The sequence below is a fragment of the Nicotiana sylvestris genome, chromosome 4 (genome assembly GCF_000393655.2).
Source record: "Nicotiana sylvestris chromosome 4, ASM39365v2, whole genome shotgun sequence".
Classification (NCBI taxonomy): domain Eukaryota; kingdom Viridiplantae; phylum Streptophyta; class Magnoliopsida; order Solanales; family Solanaceae; genus Nicotiana; species Nicotiana sylvestris.
Window position 1 is genome coordinate 5,735,303 of NC_091060.1, and position 18,392 is coordinate 5,753,694.

The following is an 18,392-nucleotide window of genomic DNA, read 5'->3' on the forward strand; positions in this document are numbered from 1 at the left end:
CCCAATAAGTCTGAAATTGATCCTAAAGTGGGTAGACTAGTAAATTTTTGTGCAACGTGGATTAGGAGATAGTTGTGCATATTTCTACGACGCACTACAGTGAGGCTAATCTGTTAGGATTTTGTCTTAGACTGCTAATGGTTAATGTCGAGTTCACATTACTCTTTCGTTCTCTCTTAGTGCCGGGCTTTATCTACTGGTTATTATTTGCTTTTTATCTATGTTCTTGTGATGCTAGATTTTTATTGATGGTATTAATATATTATCTCTTTTCGTCCTCTTGAGCTGAGGGTCTTTCGGAAACAACCTCTCTACCCCTCAGGGTAAGGGTAAGGTTTGCGTACACACAACCCTCTCCAGACCCCACTAGTAAAATTACACTGGGTTGTTGTTGTTGAGTATAACTTCAACTGTGACCCCAAAACTGAGCATAAATCCAAATGGCCCAAAAGAAAAAGAAAAAAGAGTCCATACCGTTAACATAATTTTGCATACGCCATTGGCTACAAAGTCGGTTCTGGTAGGACCAAGCCACAGCAGTTCCTCTCCCTTTACAACCAAGGAGTAATAATTCAAAGGACCCTACCATGCCTTTGAGCAATGCAGTGCTCATTTGGTACAATAAGAAAGTGGAGAGCAATTAAATATCAACTGTCACAACGCCCTCTTTTGTGCGTCTGGATATATATGATTAATGGCTCAGAACTTTATCAAACACATCATGCCACATTTTGAGAGTAGTGACTATTATTCCACAGGGTCCCATGTGTACATTACTTCACTGTCACCTGAATTTAATAATGGGAGCCCAAATAGAGTTTGGATTAAGTGTTGGATTATCTTACCAATGTATAAGAAGGATCAAAATTTGGAGGACCACATTGTTGGCTAACCAACTCATTTAAACACATCTCAATTGACTAAATCTTAAGCAACTCTGCCAGCTAAAAAGTCACAATGTAATTGAATATAGACAAACATGAGAAGATGTATAGGCAATAAATAAAAAAGAACAGTCTGGTGCACTAAACTCTCGCTATGTACGGGTTCAGGGAAGGGCCTGACCACAAGGGTCTATTGTACGCAGTCTTACCCTGCATTTCTGCAAGAGGTTGTTTCTACGGCTCGAACCCGTCATCTCCTGGTCACATGGCAGCAACTTTATCAGTTATGCCAAAACTCCCTTCTACACAGGGGATAAATACATATTAGGAATAAAATGCTACAAGTGATGCTAATAAGGAAAGGTGGGGTTGCTGCACCTTGTAGTATTCACACCAACTGGGAAAGACAGACATCTAATGCTCTCTAGTTGTATAGATGTAGACACTAATTTAATAGCTGTAAAAATGACAACAACCTAATCTTGGAGCAAGCATTAAAGCTTGACAAAATTCAGTCATAAAATCAAGAAATATCTCATTAATGGCCACATATGTTACAGCATACACTACAGTATATTCTTGTTCAAGAAAAAAAGAAACTCAAGCATACTGAATAGTTGCTTTTTTACACACTAAAAATCAGAAAATTAGTAACCCTTTCAGAAAAATTTGGACCTCCTAAATAAAACTACTACAACAACAACAAACCCAGCGAATACCCACGAGTGGGGTCTACGAAGGATAAGATTCCTATAAGATGTACGTAGCCTTACCCTACCTTGGAAGGGTAAAGAGGCTGTTTCGGATAGACCCTACGCTAAACTCCTAAACAAAACTAAGGGATGATTATCAAATTCTTACCAAACAACTAGGCGAACAACCTTCTCCCCCAAAACATACAACAGATAATAATTCAGAGAAACATGAGAACCTTCCCACAATCCCTGCCCAGCTCCTCTGTAATACCTACTAAAGAATTCACCTAAATAAGTCAGCTTCCTTAAGCTTCATATTTATTTTTTAGATTACCCGACATATGTCGTGAACTCCTAAATTTGTAACCACTCTGTACAAACTTCTTCGTACCACTTCCTATAAACAGACGATGCCAATGTAGAAGATCATCTAAGCTAACTTTCTAAGGAGTTGAAGTAGAAACTTCTTGTCTTGGTTCCCTCAAGTATCCGAGTAACGTTTCCGCCTGCCAAAAACAACCAAGCCCCATTAAGATTGAGTTTTCCATAACAAGGCAACTATCTGAAAACTACAGCTTCCATTTGATGGACCAAAAATGAATAGGCACACTATACATCATAATCACGGAAAGCAACACTGCGACCCGCTTTCAATCTATTTATTATTGCAAGCACCAATTTTCAAATATGACACCATCAAATTCAAGTAAATGCATTTCTCATTAAAGGCACATGGCAGCTATAAATATAATGGTCCTTTTCCAAAGTTCTTTTTCTGTTTTTTTCCATCTTTTCCATGTTCATCTTCCAAATTTACATCCAAAAGGGGAACACTCCATATGACATGACCATGGCTAGAAGTCAAAATCCTGATATATTGCACTATTAATGTTGGAAACTTGATTTGAAGTTCGACCCGAATATTTGTTATCTAGTTAAATCAATAAGCTGGTAGCATCAATCAAATACAATATACACCTGAATCAATCAATCAACTATTAATCAATCTCAATTTAGTTGGATTCTGCTACATTATTCCTTTAAATCCGTTACGCTCCATTCATGTCTAACAAGTATATCCAAATAATACTTATCTATAATTTGAAATGATCAATGGCTATTTTATGACAGACCATCCATAAAAATTCTCACTTTATAATAAACAACTAACACAAGTAATCTACAAAAGTTCTATCTTTATGGTAAATAATGAGACAAGTAAACAATAAAAATACAATCTTATAGTAAACAATAAGCACAAACAAATTAACAAGACTTCATCTTTATGGTAAACAGTAAGCACAACTAATTCATCAAAATTTTCTCTTTAGGATAAACAATAAAACAAGTGTAATTGATAAAAGTTCAAACATTATGGCAAACAATAAGCACAAGTAATTGATCAAGATTTCCTCTTTATGGCAAACAACAAGCACAAGTAATTGATCAAGATTCAATCTTTATGGAAAACAAACAATAAGCACAACCAATTGTGATAAGAATTTCCTTCTAATGGCATCAAACAGTAGTAAACTGACCTTATGCTTAGCTTTAGCAGTTCCATTCTGCGACAAGGCAACAAGAGGAGGAATCCCTCCTTCCCTAACAAGAATCCCTCTATTCCACACACTGTCAACACACAGCTGCAAAAGCGTCACCACTGCAAATTCCTTCCCTTTGTTACTTCCATCTTCAATCACTTCCACCAGTGCACCAATCCCACCTTCCTCAATAATCTCTTCTCTCCCCGTCTCAATCCCCGCTAAGCTACTCAACACCACCATAGCCTTCTCGGCTAACCCTCCACCCTCCTCACACACTAACCCCACTAACGGCTTCACAGCACCCGCATTCACGGCCCGCTCTTTATTCAACCTCACTGTACACAACTTATACAGCGTTGTTAATGCATCCTTTTTACCCCGATTTGTTCCGTTAATTAACAGAGCAACTAACGGCGCAATAGCACCACAAGCACCGATTGAGAGCTTATTTTCATCGATCAAAGCTAAACTTAACAGAGCACAAGCTGCATTTTGCTTGGACGTTTCCGTCCCCGTTTTTAAAACGTAAATGAGGGATTTTATAGCTCCAGAATTTGTAATTAGGGTTTTGTTCGGCTCGTGAAGCGAGAGATTGAGGAGCGCCGTTACGGCGTGTTCCTGAGTCCACGGATCGGAGCACCGGAGGAGCGGCAACAATGCCGGAACCGCGCCAGACTCGCCGATTAATGCGCGATTTTCAGCTCGGTTCTTTGCTAAGAGCCTCAATTTCGCTGCCGCCGATCTCTTCACGGCCGCCGACAGTGACTTTAAACTGTCGACGCAGAGTTTCACCGTCGGCTGAAGATCTTCCGGTTCAATACTCTCTATTATCTCCGTTGAAAACGAATCTCTCTCTATAAATCCCACGCAAGGTTCAGGTTCGGTTTCGGAGCTCCAGTTCTGATCCGAAATTGGAACCTGCGCGAGACGTTCCAACTCGCCGGAGATATCACTGCTACACGCCGAGAAATCACTGAAAGATCTAGAAAGTTCCAGAAAATCCACGTCAGATTTATGAATCGGCGGCGGCGGTTTTTTTGCGAGCTCGCTGAGCCGAAAATCGACAATGGAATCTGTGAGATTCTCGTAAACCGGGCCGGAGTTAGTTTCCGCTTGGTACAGAGTGGACCGAATAGTGCGCATGGACCGGCCAAGTGAACGGTGGGCTTTGGTAGAGGAAGGTGGTGGAGTGTAGTAATAATTAGGCCGTGTTTGGGTAGTAGAAGACACATGAGAATGAGAATTTTCCAGGAAAACCATATCTGGAAAATTCACAAAAAAAAAGAGAAAAATAAAGGAGTTTCAAATGTGAGTGAAGAATTCTCAGATTTGGTGAAAACGGTGCTTTATAGTGATGGGTTTTTCTTATGAAATTTTCATGGCGGAATTTGAGAGAGCTTGAAAGAGTGTTGAAAATGGCGGATTTATAAGAAGGATGAAGAAAGGCGAAAATGAGTGGATGGTGGCTTTGATTTTTTTATTACTCGCTTTTTTTCCCGTTAATGGCTATTTGTTTGATAATGACTAGCTTAAATAAAGTTTTCTTTTTAACTATAAAATCTGCTAACTATATTATATTTATTGATTTAATTCTCAAATATGTAAATATACATATACAAAACAAAAATTAATTGCTAAATTTACAGTCACCTACATTAACTATTTTCTTTTGAGGTTTTATGGACAAATCTGGTTAAACAAATGGGGGCTACGACAAATGACACGTGGTGACACCCATTGACGTGCTAAGCCTGGTAATTAATTTTAGGAATATCCTTTATTATTATTATTATTATCTATATATATATATATATATATTAAAGCAAGAAAGTTACCATATATAATTGACATTATGGTTAAGCCAAGTGGCAAGCTAGTAAATATCAATAGTATGTGATAACTTTATATATAAAGAAAAAATTGGTATGACGTGAAATATTTTTTAAAAAAATGTAAACAAATTATTTCGAAAAAACTCTTTACCCTTTTTAATACAAAGATAATAAAAAGATAAGATATTTTGAACATTAGTAGAGAATTTTAAAATTATTATAATAGAAGTTATATCATGGATAAACTCAAAAAACCGAAATTCTATGGAATATTTACGTATTATCCGATCATATTTATTGTTTACTTTTTATAGCTAATATAAACAGATGATATACCGACAACACACGATTATACACATATTATATATGAATTATATATAAATTACACATCATTCAATTTTTTTAATTTAAGTGGTCGGGTGAGCACCTATTTAGGTTGATTAGATAAAGCCAAAAGAAAAATATGAAATAACTTCAACCAAAGACTAAAAGTATAATTAAAGTTCATATATAGACAATTCCAAAGACACCTATGAGAATAGTGTAAAAATAAAATTATCACTACGAGAATTGAGAAAATGTTACTCTTTTTTCATGTAATGTTTCTTAATTAATATCTGACGATTATCTATAATTATTTAGAAGGTTTAAATGTTAAGGTTATTTACATATAATTCAAATAACTTAGATATTTAACATGGTTAATGTCAAATATCAAAATAGAGTAAAAGAAAATTCAATAGCTAAAGAATTTTTTATATTTTTAGATAGCCAATTAAAATGCGTTTTGAATTAAAAATAATATTTTCAATTACATTATTACAAAATAATTATTATTAAAAAATAATATTTTAGAAACTGAAATTTTAAGAAAGAAATATTTTTTAAGAGATATCAACACACCAAATAGAGTTTAAGTAGCAGTAAAAGAGTTAAGTCTTATCCAAAGAGTCATTCATTGTCTCAACATTTTATTATTTTGCCATAAATATGAGTTATTATTTTGCTTCCTGACTATTTTTAGGATCCAATGACACCGGCAAGAATAGTATCAAAAAAGAAAAATAGTAGAAATGATTAATTTTTTTTTTCATGTAGTTAATATCCAATGATTATTTATATTTACTTAGAAAGTGTAAATTTTAAGATTATTTACATACAATCCAAATAACTTAAATATTTGACATGATTAGTGTCTGTGTATCCACGTGAGTACTAATACTAGTAATAATAATAGCATCCTCAATAATCTAGAAGCGTTATCATTAAAAAATATTTAAAAATGCTTTGATAATTATTCGCAAACACATAGTATCATTTATCAAAATTTTCAATTTTCTTGTCTAAAATAGTGAAAGATGTAAAGCTTAAGAGTTTCTTTTGAATAAACTTAAGGTTAATTCAATTTTCAAACATTTACAACACGAAAATTAACGGTTCTGCTTCAATCTCATCCTTAGATTCCAAGGAGGACCAAGTTAATCAATTTTAAAAGTAATGGAAAATAAAAAGAAAAAGAAAAGAAAGAACCAAAATGCTGATGGGAGCTCTGCAATAAGTTTATTAAGCTTTTAATAAGACAAAAATACATAAACGGCATCTTTAAGTTGTCCTCAACGACCAACCGGACGCCTCAACTGACCCATTTATCATTTTATCACTTCAAGTGGCTATTAAGTGTATTTCGTGAACATCCGAGTCTGGCAAACTATATGCATGAATTACACTCGCTAGTGACATGTCAAATGAACCAATTATGCTTTTCCTTTTTCTTTCTCTTTCACTTAAACACACACAGAAACAGAGAAGTTTAATTCAATTCTCTGGCTCTAATCCATGAGTAAAAGCTGCAGAAAATGGGATTGAAGTTTTGTGGGCGGTCAATGAAATTGTTATTATGTAGTGGTTGTTATTAATTGTTACATTATTTTCAAAATTGAAGAAGAGGGGAGGATTAATGGCGGAAGGAAGAGGCACTACTGATTTGGTGAGGATGGAATATTTTGGGAAGAAAATATAATTAATGTGTGAAAAATAAAATATAATAGGACCCACATAAAATAAAGTTAAATTTAAAAGAAAAACAAAAAAACCTTAATTTTGAGGGTTTCACGCGCTTATAATGAAGTATAAAACACACATTTTGCCATGTCAGCGTGAAGGATTCACGAGGTCGTACTTAGTGGAGAAGAAGTGTTAAAATGATAAACGGGTCAGTTGAGATGTCTGGCTGGTCGTTGAGGACAACTTAAAGGGACTGCTTATGTATTTCGCCTTTTAATAAACAAATTTGCCTCTCAAATTAAGACTTTTAAACCTAAATAATGAGATACAATTTTTGTATATGTATATCTCATCGATTTTTCGACAGGAAATAATAGCTCAACCTTCCATAGTTCTATTGTCAAATAATTAGATTTTCTAATCTTAAAATTATCTGAATTTGAGTTTGTATGGGAAAACAACAAGAAATCTCACTAACATGCCGAAGATAATGTTTTTCTTACTTTTGCTAAGTTTGTTAGGGTAATTTCACGCATATTACTGAACTTTATTTACTAAAACAGTAATGTTAGAAAACTAGTATTTCTTTTCTCGCATTAATATTGGAAGAATAAATACATCAATAGCGCCTAAATTTATACATACAGTCAAATCTTTCTATAACAATTTCGTTTGCTCCGAATATTTTTGGATGTTACAGTCAGACCTCTCTATAACAATATTCCTATAGAGTCAAACCTCTCTATAACAACTTCATTTGTTCCGGACTTTTTTAGCTGTTATAGCGAAGTGTTGTTATAGAGAACATATATTATAACATAACATGAAGATTGGTTCCATAAAGAACATGGCTTTTATAGTGAATGATTGTTATATAACAATGTTGTTATAGAGAGATCTGACTGTATAAAACTATAAAAGCCAAGCTTTTTCCGAAATCAATTTTCATGCTATGTTATAATATAGAGAATAACAGCACTTCGTTATAACATCCAAAAATATTCGGAACAACGAAGTTGTTATAGAGAGGTTTTGACTGTATAACGAAGTACTGTTATAGAGAATATATATTATAACATAACACGAAAATTGGTTCCGAAAAAAGCTTGGTTTTTATAGTGAACTGTTGTTATATAGGAATGCTGTTATATAAAGGTCTGACTGTACTACTAAAATAATCTAATAGATTAAATATTCTAAGCACTTTCGCTAAAAAAAAATGGCGTATTTGAAGAAAAAAAAACGACTCTATTTTAAAATGTAACGTTAGAACCACCATGCAATAATAAATATGTTTAGAAACAATGACCTAATATATCTGATGTTTGTACTCACAAAATGCAACACGGCTGAATTGATTACAACTTAATTAAATCACAATTTTCTATAGCTAATTAAAAGGATCATGTTTAATCTTGTTTTAGTAGAATGGTACATAACAAATATTATACGTTAGTGCACGAACGACCAACAATATATCACATAATATGTAATCACATGATAGTGACATGTCACACACGTTAATTATGTCGTTGACAAATTTGAGGTATAGACTATTTTAGAGGAAATTAAGCACACCGTTTTAGATTCATAATTAATGCTATACATCTACCAAATGTATCAACGTAATTTTATTGGGGAGAAAGAATGAAGTTGGATATTAACAAATTAACATTGTTTAGATTTTTGATTTGTATCAAGTGAAGAATAAACATCGGAGGCCAAAAAAATTATACCAGCGAAACAAAATATTACAGTGGAAGTTAGAGAGGAGCAATATGAACTTTGCGATAGGTTCGTCTTATATGTTTGAGGAATTTGATGGTTTATTCATGAAAGCACTTGCCTCTCTCGTGATCCTTTATCTTTCTGAAAGAGAAAAGAGGTAGTCGCAACAGTAAAAGGAGGCCTAAACCCTGAGGATCACTCGACCCCGACCGATCAATCTCCTGTCATTGTTATTTCGTGCGCAAAAAGGTTGTCCATGCTCCTAATTGTTAGTTTTTCCAACAATTATGGTGATGTATGGAAGAGGTAAGCAATGATGCAACTCTCCTTAGTGAGATAAGCAATGATGCAATGAGTGGTAGGTGAGATGGGAATATTGCAAATTGATCCTTCTTGGTAGGTGAGATTTGCACTTTTGGTCCCTATCTCAAAACTATAAATACCCCCTTCCATTTCATTGTATAACACACCAAAAAAAAATATATCAAAACTTAAGAAGAAAGAGTTTGAGAGGGAGAGAGATGTATTTCCTTTAGGAATGTTTCCTAACAGGGGAGTGACAAAATAGTGAGTAGAAATACTAGTCGGGTATTTTTCGGGAAACACTTTTGTGTGCGCCACTATTTTGGGTAGAGCTCAGGAATTGTTGTACCTCCAAATTATTGGGGAAGTCTCTCTTTGTATGCCTGCTAAATGTTTTAGTGGAAGTTGGTGTCGGATTTGTGGACGTAGCCTAAACGTTTTAGGTGAACCACGTTAAATATTGTGTCATTTATTTTTGGTTTCGTTGATCATTTATTTTATTCCGCTGTGCAGTAGTGTTTAGTGCCACCGGGTCCTAACAAGTGGCATCAGAGCTTTGGTTAGAGTACTATTCATACGTACGGTACTATTCATACGTACGAGTACTATTCATCCATACGGGCACTATTCATATCCACGGTTACTATTCACCGTCGGAATTTTTTTTAGATTGCAGAAGTCTGTCAAATTCTGATCTAAATGGAGGCGAGGACAAGCAAGATGGTCAACCTGAATGGCACAAATTATCACTTATGGAGAAACAAGATGAAGGATCTCCTGTTCGTGACAAAGATGCACCTGCCGGTGTTCAGTTCTCAGAAACCTGAAGATAAGTCAGACGAGGACTGGGAATTTGAGCACAACCAAGTGTGCGGCTACATACGGCAATTTGTTGAAGACAATGTGTACAACCACATTTCTGGTGTGACACATGCAAGGTCGTTATGGGACAAGCTCGAAGAGTTGTATGCCTCTAAAACAGGTAACAACAAATTATTTTACTTGACAAAATTAATGCAAGTAAAATATGTAGAAGGGACAACTGTGGCAGATCACCTTAATGAAATACAAGGGATTGTCGACCAGTTGTCGGGAATGGGCATAAAGTTCGATGACGAGGTACTTGCTCTTATGGTGCTGGCAACACTCCCAGAGTCATGGGAAACCTTGAAGGTTTCAATCACCAATTCTGCACCCAACGGTGTGGTAAACATGGAGACAGTCAAGAGTGGCATTCTGAATGAAGAAATGAGACGCCGATCACAAGGAACATCTTCTTCACAGTCAGAGGTGTTGGCTGTTACGACCAGGGGGAGAAGTCAAAATAAGAGCCAGAGTAACAGAGATAAGAGCAGAGGTAAATCCAACAAATTTGCAAATGTTGAGTGCCATTACTGCAAAAAGAAGGGGCATATCAAAAGATTTTGCCGACAGTTCCAGAATGACCAGAAGAAGAACAAAGGCAAAAAGGTGAAGCCCGAAGAAAGCAGTGATGATGAAACGAACTCCTTTGGTGAGTTCAACGTTGTCTACGATGACGACATTATCAATCTGACAACCCAAGAGATGACCTGGGTGATTGATAGTGGGGCTACCATTCATGCGACGCCACGGAGAGAACTCTTCTCATCTTACACACCTGGAGACTTTGGTCGTGTAAAGATGGGAAATGCCAATTTCTCAACAGTTGTAGGCAAAGGTGATGTTTGCCTAGAGACCATGAATGGGATGAAGCTACTTTTAAGAGATGTCAGGCATGTTCCAGATATGCGCCTGAATCTGATCTCCGTAGACAAGCTCGATGAGGAAGGTTACTGCAATACCTTCCATAATGGCCAATGGAAGCTCACGAAGGGCTCATTGGTGGTGGCGCGGGGCACGAAGCAGTCAAAGTTGTACGTGACCCAGGCGAGCATCTCCCAACAAGTTATAAATGTTGCGGAGAATGATAGCAATATCAAGTTGTGGCATAGACGTCTTGGCCACATGAGTGAGAAGTCAATGGCGCGTTTGGTAAAGAAGAACGCCTTACCAGGTCTAAACCAGATCCAGTTGAAGAAGTGTGCTGACTGTTTAGCTGGGAAACAAAACAGAGTTTCGTTCAAAAGATTCCCTCCTTCCAGAAGGCAAAATGTGTTGGATCTGGTACACTCAGATGTATGTGGGCCTTTCAAGAAGTCCCTCGGTGGTGCCCGATATTTCGTGACCTTTATTGATGATCATTCACGAAAGACATGGGTATACACGCTGAAGACCAAGGATCAAGTGTTTCAAGTTTTCAAACAGTTTCTGACCTTGGTGGAAAGAGAGACTGGTAAGAAGTTGAAGTGCATCCGGACAGACAATGGCGGTGAATACCAGGGTCAATTTGATGCTTACTGTAAAGAGCATGGTATTCGACATCAGTTCACACCTCCTAAAACTCCCCAGTTGAATGGCTTGGCTGAGAGGATGAACAGAACTTTGATCGAGAGAACCAGATGTTTACTCTCTCATTCAAAGTTACCAAAGGCTTTCTGGGGTGAAGCTCTAGTTACAGCAGCCTATGTGCTGAACCATTCACCCTGTGTCCCTCTTCAGTACGAGGCTCCAGAAAAGATTTGGTCAGGAAGAGATATCTCTTATGATCAATTACGGGTATTTGGCTGCAAAGCCTATGTCCATGTTCCGAAAGATGAAAGGAGCAAACTTGATGTCAAGACAAGGGAGTGTGTATTCATCGGCTATGGTCAAGACCATGCTTGGCTATAAGTTCTATGATCCGGTGCAAAAGAAGCTCGTCAGGAGTCGAGATGTCGTGTTCGTTGAGGACCAAACAATTGAAGACATTGACAAAGTAGAGAAGTCCACTGATGATTCTGCTGAGTTTGAGTTGCCTCCAACAGTGGTGCCGAGACAAGTTGGAGATGATGTTCAGGATAATCAACCTGAAGCCCCTGATCTTCCTAATGAAGATGAACCAGCAGATACTGAAGGTAACGAGGACAATGGTGATGATGATGCAGACGAGGAGGATCAACCTCAACCACCAATCCTCAATAACCCTCCTTATCACACAAGATCTGGAAGAGTTGTGCAACAGTCTACCAGATATTCTCCACATGAGTATGTGTTACTCACTGACGGGGGAGAACCCGACAGCTTTGAAGAAGCTATTGATGATGAACATAAGGAGAAGTGGATAGAAGCCATGCAAGACGAGATGAAATCCTTGCATGAGAACAAGACGTTTGAGCTGGTGAAGTTGCCGAAAGGCAAGAGAGCTTTGAAGAATAAGTGGGTGTTCAAGATGAAGCATGATGAACACAATTCCCTTCCGAGATTCAAAGCAAGATTGGTCGTCAAAGGTTTCAATCAAAGGAAAGGCATTGACTTTGATGAAATATTCTCACCAGTTGTGAAAATGACCTCAATACGCACGGTGCTGGGATTAGCAGCAAGCCTCAACCTGGAGGTTGAGCAGATGGATGTAAAAACCGCCTTCCTACATGGTGATTTGGAAGAGGAGATATACATGGAGCAACCAGACGGTTTCCAGCAAAAGGGGAAAGAGGACTGCGTTTGTAGATTGAGGAAAAGCCTCTATGGCTTAAAACAGGCACCAAGGCAGTGGTACAAGAAGTTCGAGTCGGTGATGGGGCAACACGGCTACAAGAAGACAACTTCAGACCATTGTGTGTTCGCTCAGAAGTTTTCTGACGATGATTTCATCATCCTATTGCTCTATGTGGATGATATGTTGATTGTTGGCCGGAATGTTTCCAGAATTAATAGCTTAAAAGAACAGCTAAGCAAGTTCTTCGCCATGAAAGACTTGGGGCCAGCAAAACAGATCCTTGGGATGAGGATTATGCGAGACCGAGAAGCCAAGAAGTTATGGTTGTCTCAGGAGAAGTACATCGAGAAGGTACTTCAACGGTTCAACATGGAGAAAACTAAAGCAGTTAGCTGTCCTCTTGCTAACCACTTTAGATTGAGCACCAAGCAAAGCCCGTCAACAGATGATGAGAGAAGAAAGATGGAGCGGATTCCATATGCTTCAGCAGTAGGAAGTTTGATGTATGCCATGGTTTGTACACGGCCAGATATCGCTCACGCTTGTAGGAGTGGTAAGTAGATTTCTTTCTAATCCAGGTAAGGAACATTGGGATGCTGTTAAGTGGATTCTCAGGTATCTTCGAGGAACCTCCAAACTATGCTTATGTTTTGGAGAAGACAACCCTGTGTTGGTTGGCTATACTGATGCAGATATGGCCGGAGATGTTGATTCTAGAAAATCAACTTCAGGATACTTGATTAACTTTTCAGGGGGAGCTGTGTCATGGCAATCAAAGTTGCAAAAATGTGTTGCATTATCAACTACTGAAGCTGAATTCATCGCAGCAACGGAGGCTTGCAAAGAATTGATATGGATGAAGAAGTTCTTAACTGAACTTGGATTTTCGCAAGACGGTTATCAGTTATTTTGTGATAGTCAAAGTGCTATCCACCTTGCGAAGAATGCCTCATTCCATTCCAGATCCAAACATATTGATGTGAGATATAATTGGATCAGGGATGTGTTGGAGAAGAGGATGTTGCGGCTTGAAAAGATCCATACAGACGAAAATGGATCGGACATGTTGACCAAGACTTTACCGAAAGGGAAGTTTGAGTTCTGTAGAGAAGCTGCAGGGATAGTGGATCCACCATATAGTTGGAAGGGGGAGAATTGTTAGTTTTTCCAACAATTATGGTGATGTATGGGAGAGGTAAGCAATGATGCAACTCTCCTTAGTGAGATAAGCAATGATGCAATGAGTGGTAGGTGAGATGGGAATATTGCAAATTGATCCTTCTTGGTAGGTGAGATTTGCACTTTTGGTCCCTATCTCAAAACTATAAATACCCCCTTCCATTTCATTGTATAACACACCAAAAAAAAATATATCAAAACTTAAGAAGAAAGAGTTTGAGAGGGAGAGAGATGTATTTCCTTTAGGAATGTTTCCTAACAGGGGAGTGACAAAATAGTGAGTAGAAATACTAGTCGGGTATTTTTCGGGAAACACTTTTGTGTGCGCCACTATTTTGGGTAGAGCTCAGGAATTGTTGTACCTCCAAATTATTGGGGAAGTCTCTCTTTGTATGCCTGCTAAATGTTTTAGTGGAAGTTGGTGTCGGATTTGTGGACGTAGCCTAAACGTTTTAGGTGAACCACGTTAAATATTGTGTCATTTATTTTTGGTTTCGTTGATCATTTATTTTATTCCGCTGTGCAGTAGTGTTTAGTGCCACCGGGTCCTAACACTAATTAAGTCCATCTGAGTCTTCCTTCTATCTTTAAATTAAGGTTCATACTCAATCGGCTGGCCTCCCCGATTAACAAACATCGAAAGAGAATGTGAAGGAAGGAACTGATTGCATATTAGTCTCAGGTAAAAAGTTTTTTGGTATATATATATATATATATATATATATATATATATATATAGTGGAAAGAATAAGAAATTCGATGCATTTTCTATCAATCAAGACCATGTACACATGACTCAATATGTTAAAATATACATAGATGAGATTGTTCGACTACATAAAGTTCACATATCTATCATATCATAAAGAGTTTCATAATTTACCTCGCACTTTTGTTGGACATTTTAGGAGGCTGTGGTTATGCTATTAGACCTCATAATGCATGGATATATAGGTACAGTTCTAGGAGCGACACATGCAACTTGAAAGCATTGGGTCAGTATTTTCAACATGGAGTATATATATATATATATATATAATCTATTAAAATTGCAAGAAACAGTAGATATGAACCCAACAATAGTAACAACAACACACTCTTGTGTAAACCCACATAATGGGGTCAGGGAAAAGTAATGTGTATGTAGAAATATAATGGGTTTGAACCATAAAACTTAAACCATGGATCCGCCTCTGAATTAAGTGTTACGACTATTTCGCTTCCTCTTTGCTTCTTTCCTTCAGGGGCAAAGCCACTTTTTGCTAAGGGTCGTTAATTGACCACTCTTTGTCGAAATATTACGAAAAATTACACTATGTATATTAATAAAATAATAATTTTTGATGTATATAACATATATTGAACACCCTTTGTCGGAATTTTTTTTAACTTCTTTTAAGTCTGAATACCCTTGGAGAAATTTCTCGCTTCGCCGCTGCTTTCCTTACGACTAGCTTCTCAAGTGGGCGGTTGCAAGATAGCGTATTTCATTTGTTAGGTGTTTGCCATAATTTTCTTACCATATTTGGTTTTCCTATTTATTGAAGGAAAGGACAATATAATTACCTTAATTGGGTTTTCCTTTTTGTAGAAGGAAATTATAATTCTCCTATATTTGGCTAGTCCTTTTTCTTGTAGGAAAAGGTTTGGACTTCTATAAATTGAGGATCCGTCCTTTTCATTCAGTAGCATCCACAATGTAGTCATAGGGGCTTGAGAGTAGTGTTTAGGGGGAGAACTTTACGGGACGAGTGTTAGTGTGTCACTTGTGTTTGCCTCTTCGTGAGGTTGTTCTCTCGATATTTTGTACTCTCTTTTATTATAGTGGATTGCTCATTTCCGTTGTGGACATAGGTCAGTTGACCGAACCACGTTAAATATTTGTGTCTCTTTTGGTATATTTCTCTTTTGTTGTCTTATTTATCGTCGTTCGAGATTTGCGTTACTAGCTTACGCATGACACCTGACTTTTTTCTGTCCTAACATCATTTTCATTCATGTTTCGTATTAGTGATAGTATCTCTTTTCTTGGATGATATATTTCCTGGAAATTTCATAATTTGCGATCTTAAAGCTGGGATAATAAAGAGAGACACAAAAAAATCAGTCACAACTTTTGTCGAAACAAATAATGCCATTTAAAATATTAGATTAATATTCATGAACGAATATTATTAATATCAGAGTCGGATATGGAGACAACATTGTCTGAGGAGCAAAAACAAGGAATGAAAGTGCCAGTTCATAGTTATAGCCAGGGTTAGATGTATGTGCAACAAACTGGACATATTATAAATAGATATTTTTAAAAAGATATATTAAAATTAATTCATAGAATTATTATAAAAAAAAATATTAGGTGCGGTGATATTTTTCGCGCATTAACTTAAAATTATGTGTCTTTCTCTTATTTTCATTGTATGTAAAAGTAGAGGCGAAATAGAGTGAGTTCTTATAGGTTCAACTGAACTTATTTGCTTTCGATTAATTAAATTACGTGTATATATATAAAATAAGACCACAGTGAACCTACCATCCATCATTTTGTGAATCTAGAATTTCCTGAACGTGCTAGTCAGAATCGGATCTAGAATTTAAGTTTAATGAGTTTAACCTTCAACTAAATTTATTGTACTATTAAAATTATTGGTTCAAATTTAATATTTGTTGAAATTTTAATAAATTTTTTTATATATACTTATATTGCATATTAAAATTCTGAGTTCGGATGAACCTGTAGCTAACTTCATCCGCCTTTGTTGCCAGTTGTCATTCCTTCTTGCATTAAATATTGTTGTTGTTACTTATTGAGGTGAGCTGAGTGAGTTGCATGCGTGAAGGCAAAGAATATATCCTAATACTTTAGAAATGGCATATCCAGTTGGTAGAGGCTAATGATGGGATGCACCAAATTAAGTGGGCATTTGGATATAGGAATTGTAAAATTTTTTAAAAAAAAAAGTGAAGAAATTTTAAGTGAAAATGGTATTTAAAAATTAGAGTGTATTTGGAGAAGAATATAAATTTGTGTTGTTTTTAAATTTTTGTGAGTGATATATGAGATATCAACTGCTTACTTTCTTGTAATTTAGGTACTGTTTCATCCTCTTTATGCATTTTGGTTGAGAACTTACTGGTTTATTAATTCAGGTTCGTATCGTAGTATATTAAAGAGAAAACACTTCATATTAGAAATTATTTATTTTTAATAATACTTAAAATTGAAATAATTGAGGAATCTCATCCCCACCAAAATCCCTTGATGATAAGATGAGTTTCAAAATCCCTGGATGACAAGCTGCGGGAAGCAAGACTCAGATGGTTCGGGCATATTCGAAGGAGAAGCCCAGATGCCCCGATAAAGATGTGTGAGCGGCTGGCTTTGGTGGATACGAGCAGGGGCGGAGCTATCTTTTATTAAGGGTGGTCAGTCGACCACCCTTCATCGAAATATGACGAAAAATTACACTGTATGTATAAGTAAAATATTAATTTTAGATGTATAAAACATATATTGAACACGCTTTGTCGAATTTTTTTTAATTCTTTCAGGTTTGAATACCCTTGAAACAATTTCTGACTTCGACACTGGGTACGAGGAGAGGTAGAGGACGGTCTAAGAAGTATTGGGGAGAGGTGATCATGTAGGACATGACATGACTTCCGATTACCGAGGACATGACCCTAGACAGGAAGTTGTGGAGGTCGAACATTAAGGTTATAAGTTAGGAGTAATTGTGCACATTTCTATGCGCACCAGAGTGAGACTAGTCTGTTAGGATTTAGTCTTAGACTACTAGTGGTTAATATTGAGTTCACACTATTCTTTCGTTCCTCTTAGTATTGGGCTTTATCTTCTGGTCATTGTTTTGCTTTTCATCTATTTTCTGGTTCTTGTAATGCTATTATTTTTTTTTCATGGTTTTTATTGATAGTACTGATATATTACTATTTTTGTCTTCTTGAGTCGAGGGTCTATCAGAAACAACCTCTCTACCTCCTCGGGATAGGGGCAAGATCTACGTACATACTATCCTCCCCAGACCCCACTAATAGAATTTTACTGGGTCGTTGTTGTTGTTGACGTTGGTAAGATGAGTTTCAAATAGAAGTAAAAAGACCATTTTTAGCAAAAAATAATTCTTGCTTTCCCGTTGTTACTTTTGGCTTATTGGACTTGAGAGTCAAATTAAATAATATACCTGCTAAATTCTTTTGGCGTATAATGAAAGGAAAAAAACTCAATTTTTTAATCATATGAAATTAGAACCTCTGCATAATGCCAATATTTAGATACAATGGCCTTAAGCTTTCAGCTTTCTAATTTGTTCTATTAAATGCAACATGGCTGAGTTGTTTACGAACCCAATCACGATTTTCTATTGTTAATTAAAAAGATTTTGTTTGTCCTGTTTAGTACACTGCTACATGAAAATTATCAAAGTGTGTTAATTAGGGTACGGCCAATAATATTTTGTTAATAGTACTTGTAATCACATGATAGTGACATGTAACACGCGTTAATTGTGTACTAGAAAATTTAAATATTTTGCTAATTGGCAATAATATAAGCACTGAGGATGGAAGTATTTGGTGATTAGTGCAAGAACTATAATAATTACATTTACTTCGTCACTGGGTTGAAGTGTTATGATAACCATATGATC

The 18,392-nt window shown here is 36.4% G+C and overlaps 1 protein-coding gene across 1 annotated transcript; it reads right to left on the minus strand.

Annotated features, from left to right (window-relative positions):
* Positions 1-1,402: 1,402 nt before the first annotated feature.
* On the minus strand, positions 1,403-4,606 carry LOC104239718 (U-box domain-containing protein 4-like). Its single transcript, XM_009794431.2, has 2 exons — positions 3,118-4,606; positions 1,403-2,085 (listed from the first exon to the last, which is right to left on the minus strand). Exons 1-2 carry the CDS (start codon positions 4,381-4,383, stop codon positions 2,023-2,025), a joined length of 1,329 nt encoding a protein of 442 aa, XP_009792733.1. The 5' UTR covers positions 4,384-4,606; the 3' UTR covers positions 1,403-2,022.
* Between the last annotated feature and the right edge of the window lie 13,786 nt (positions 4,607-18,392).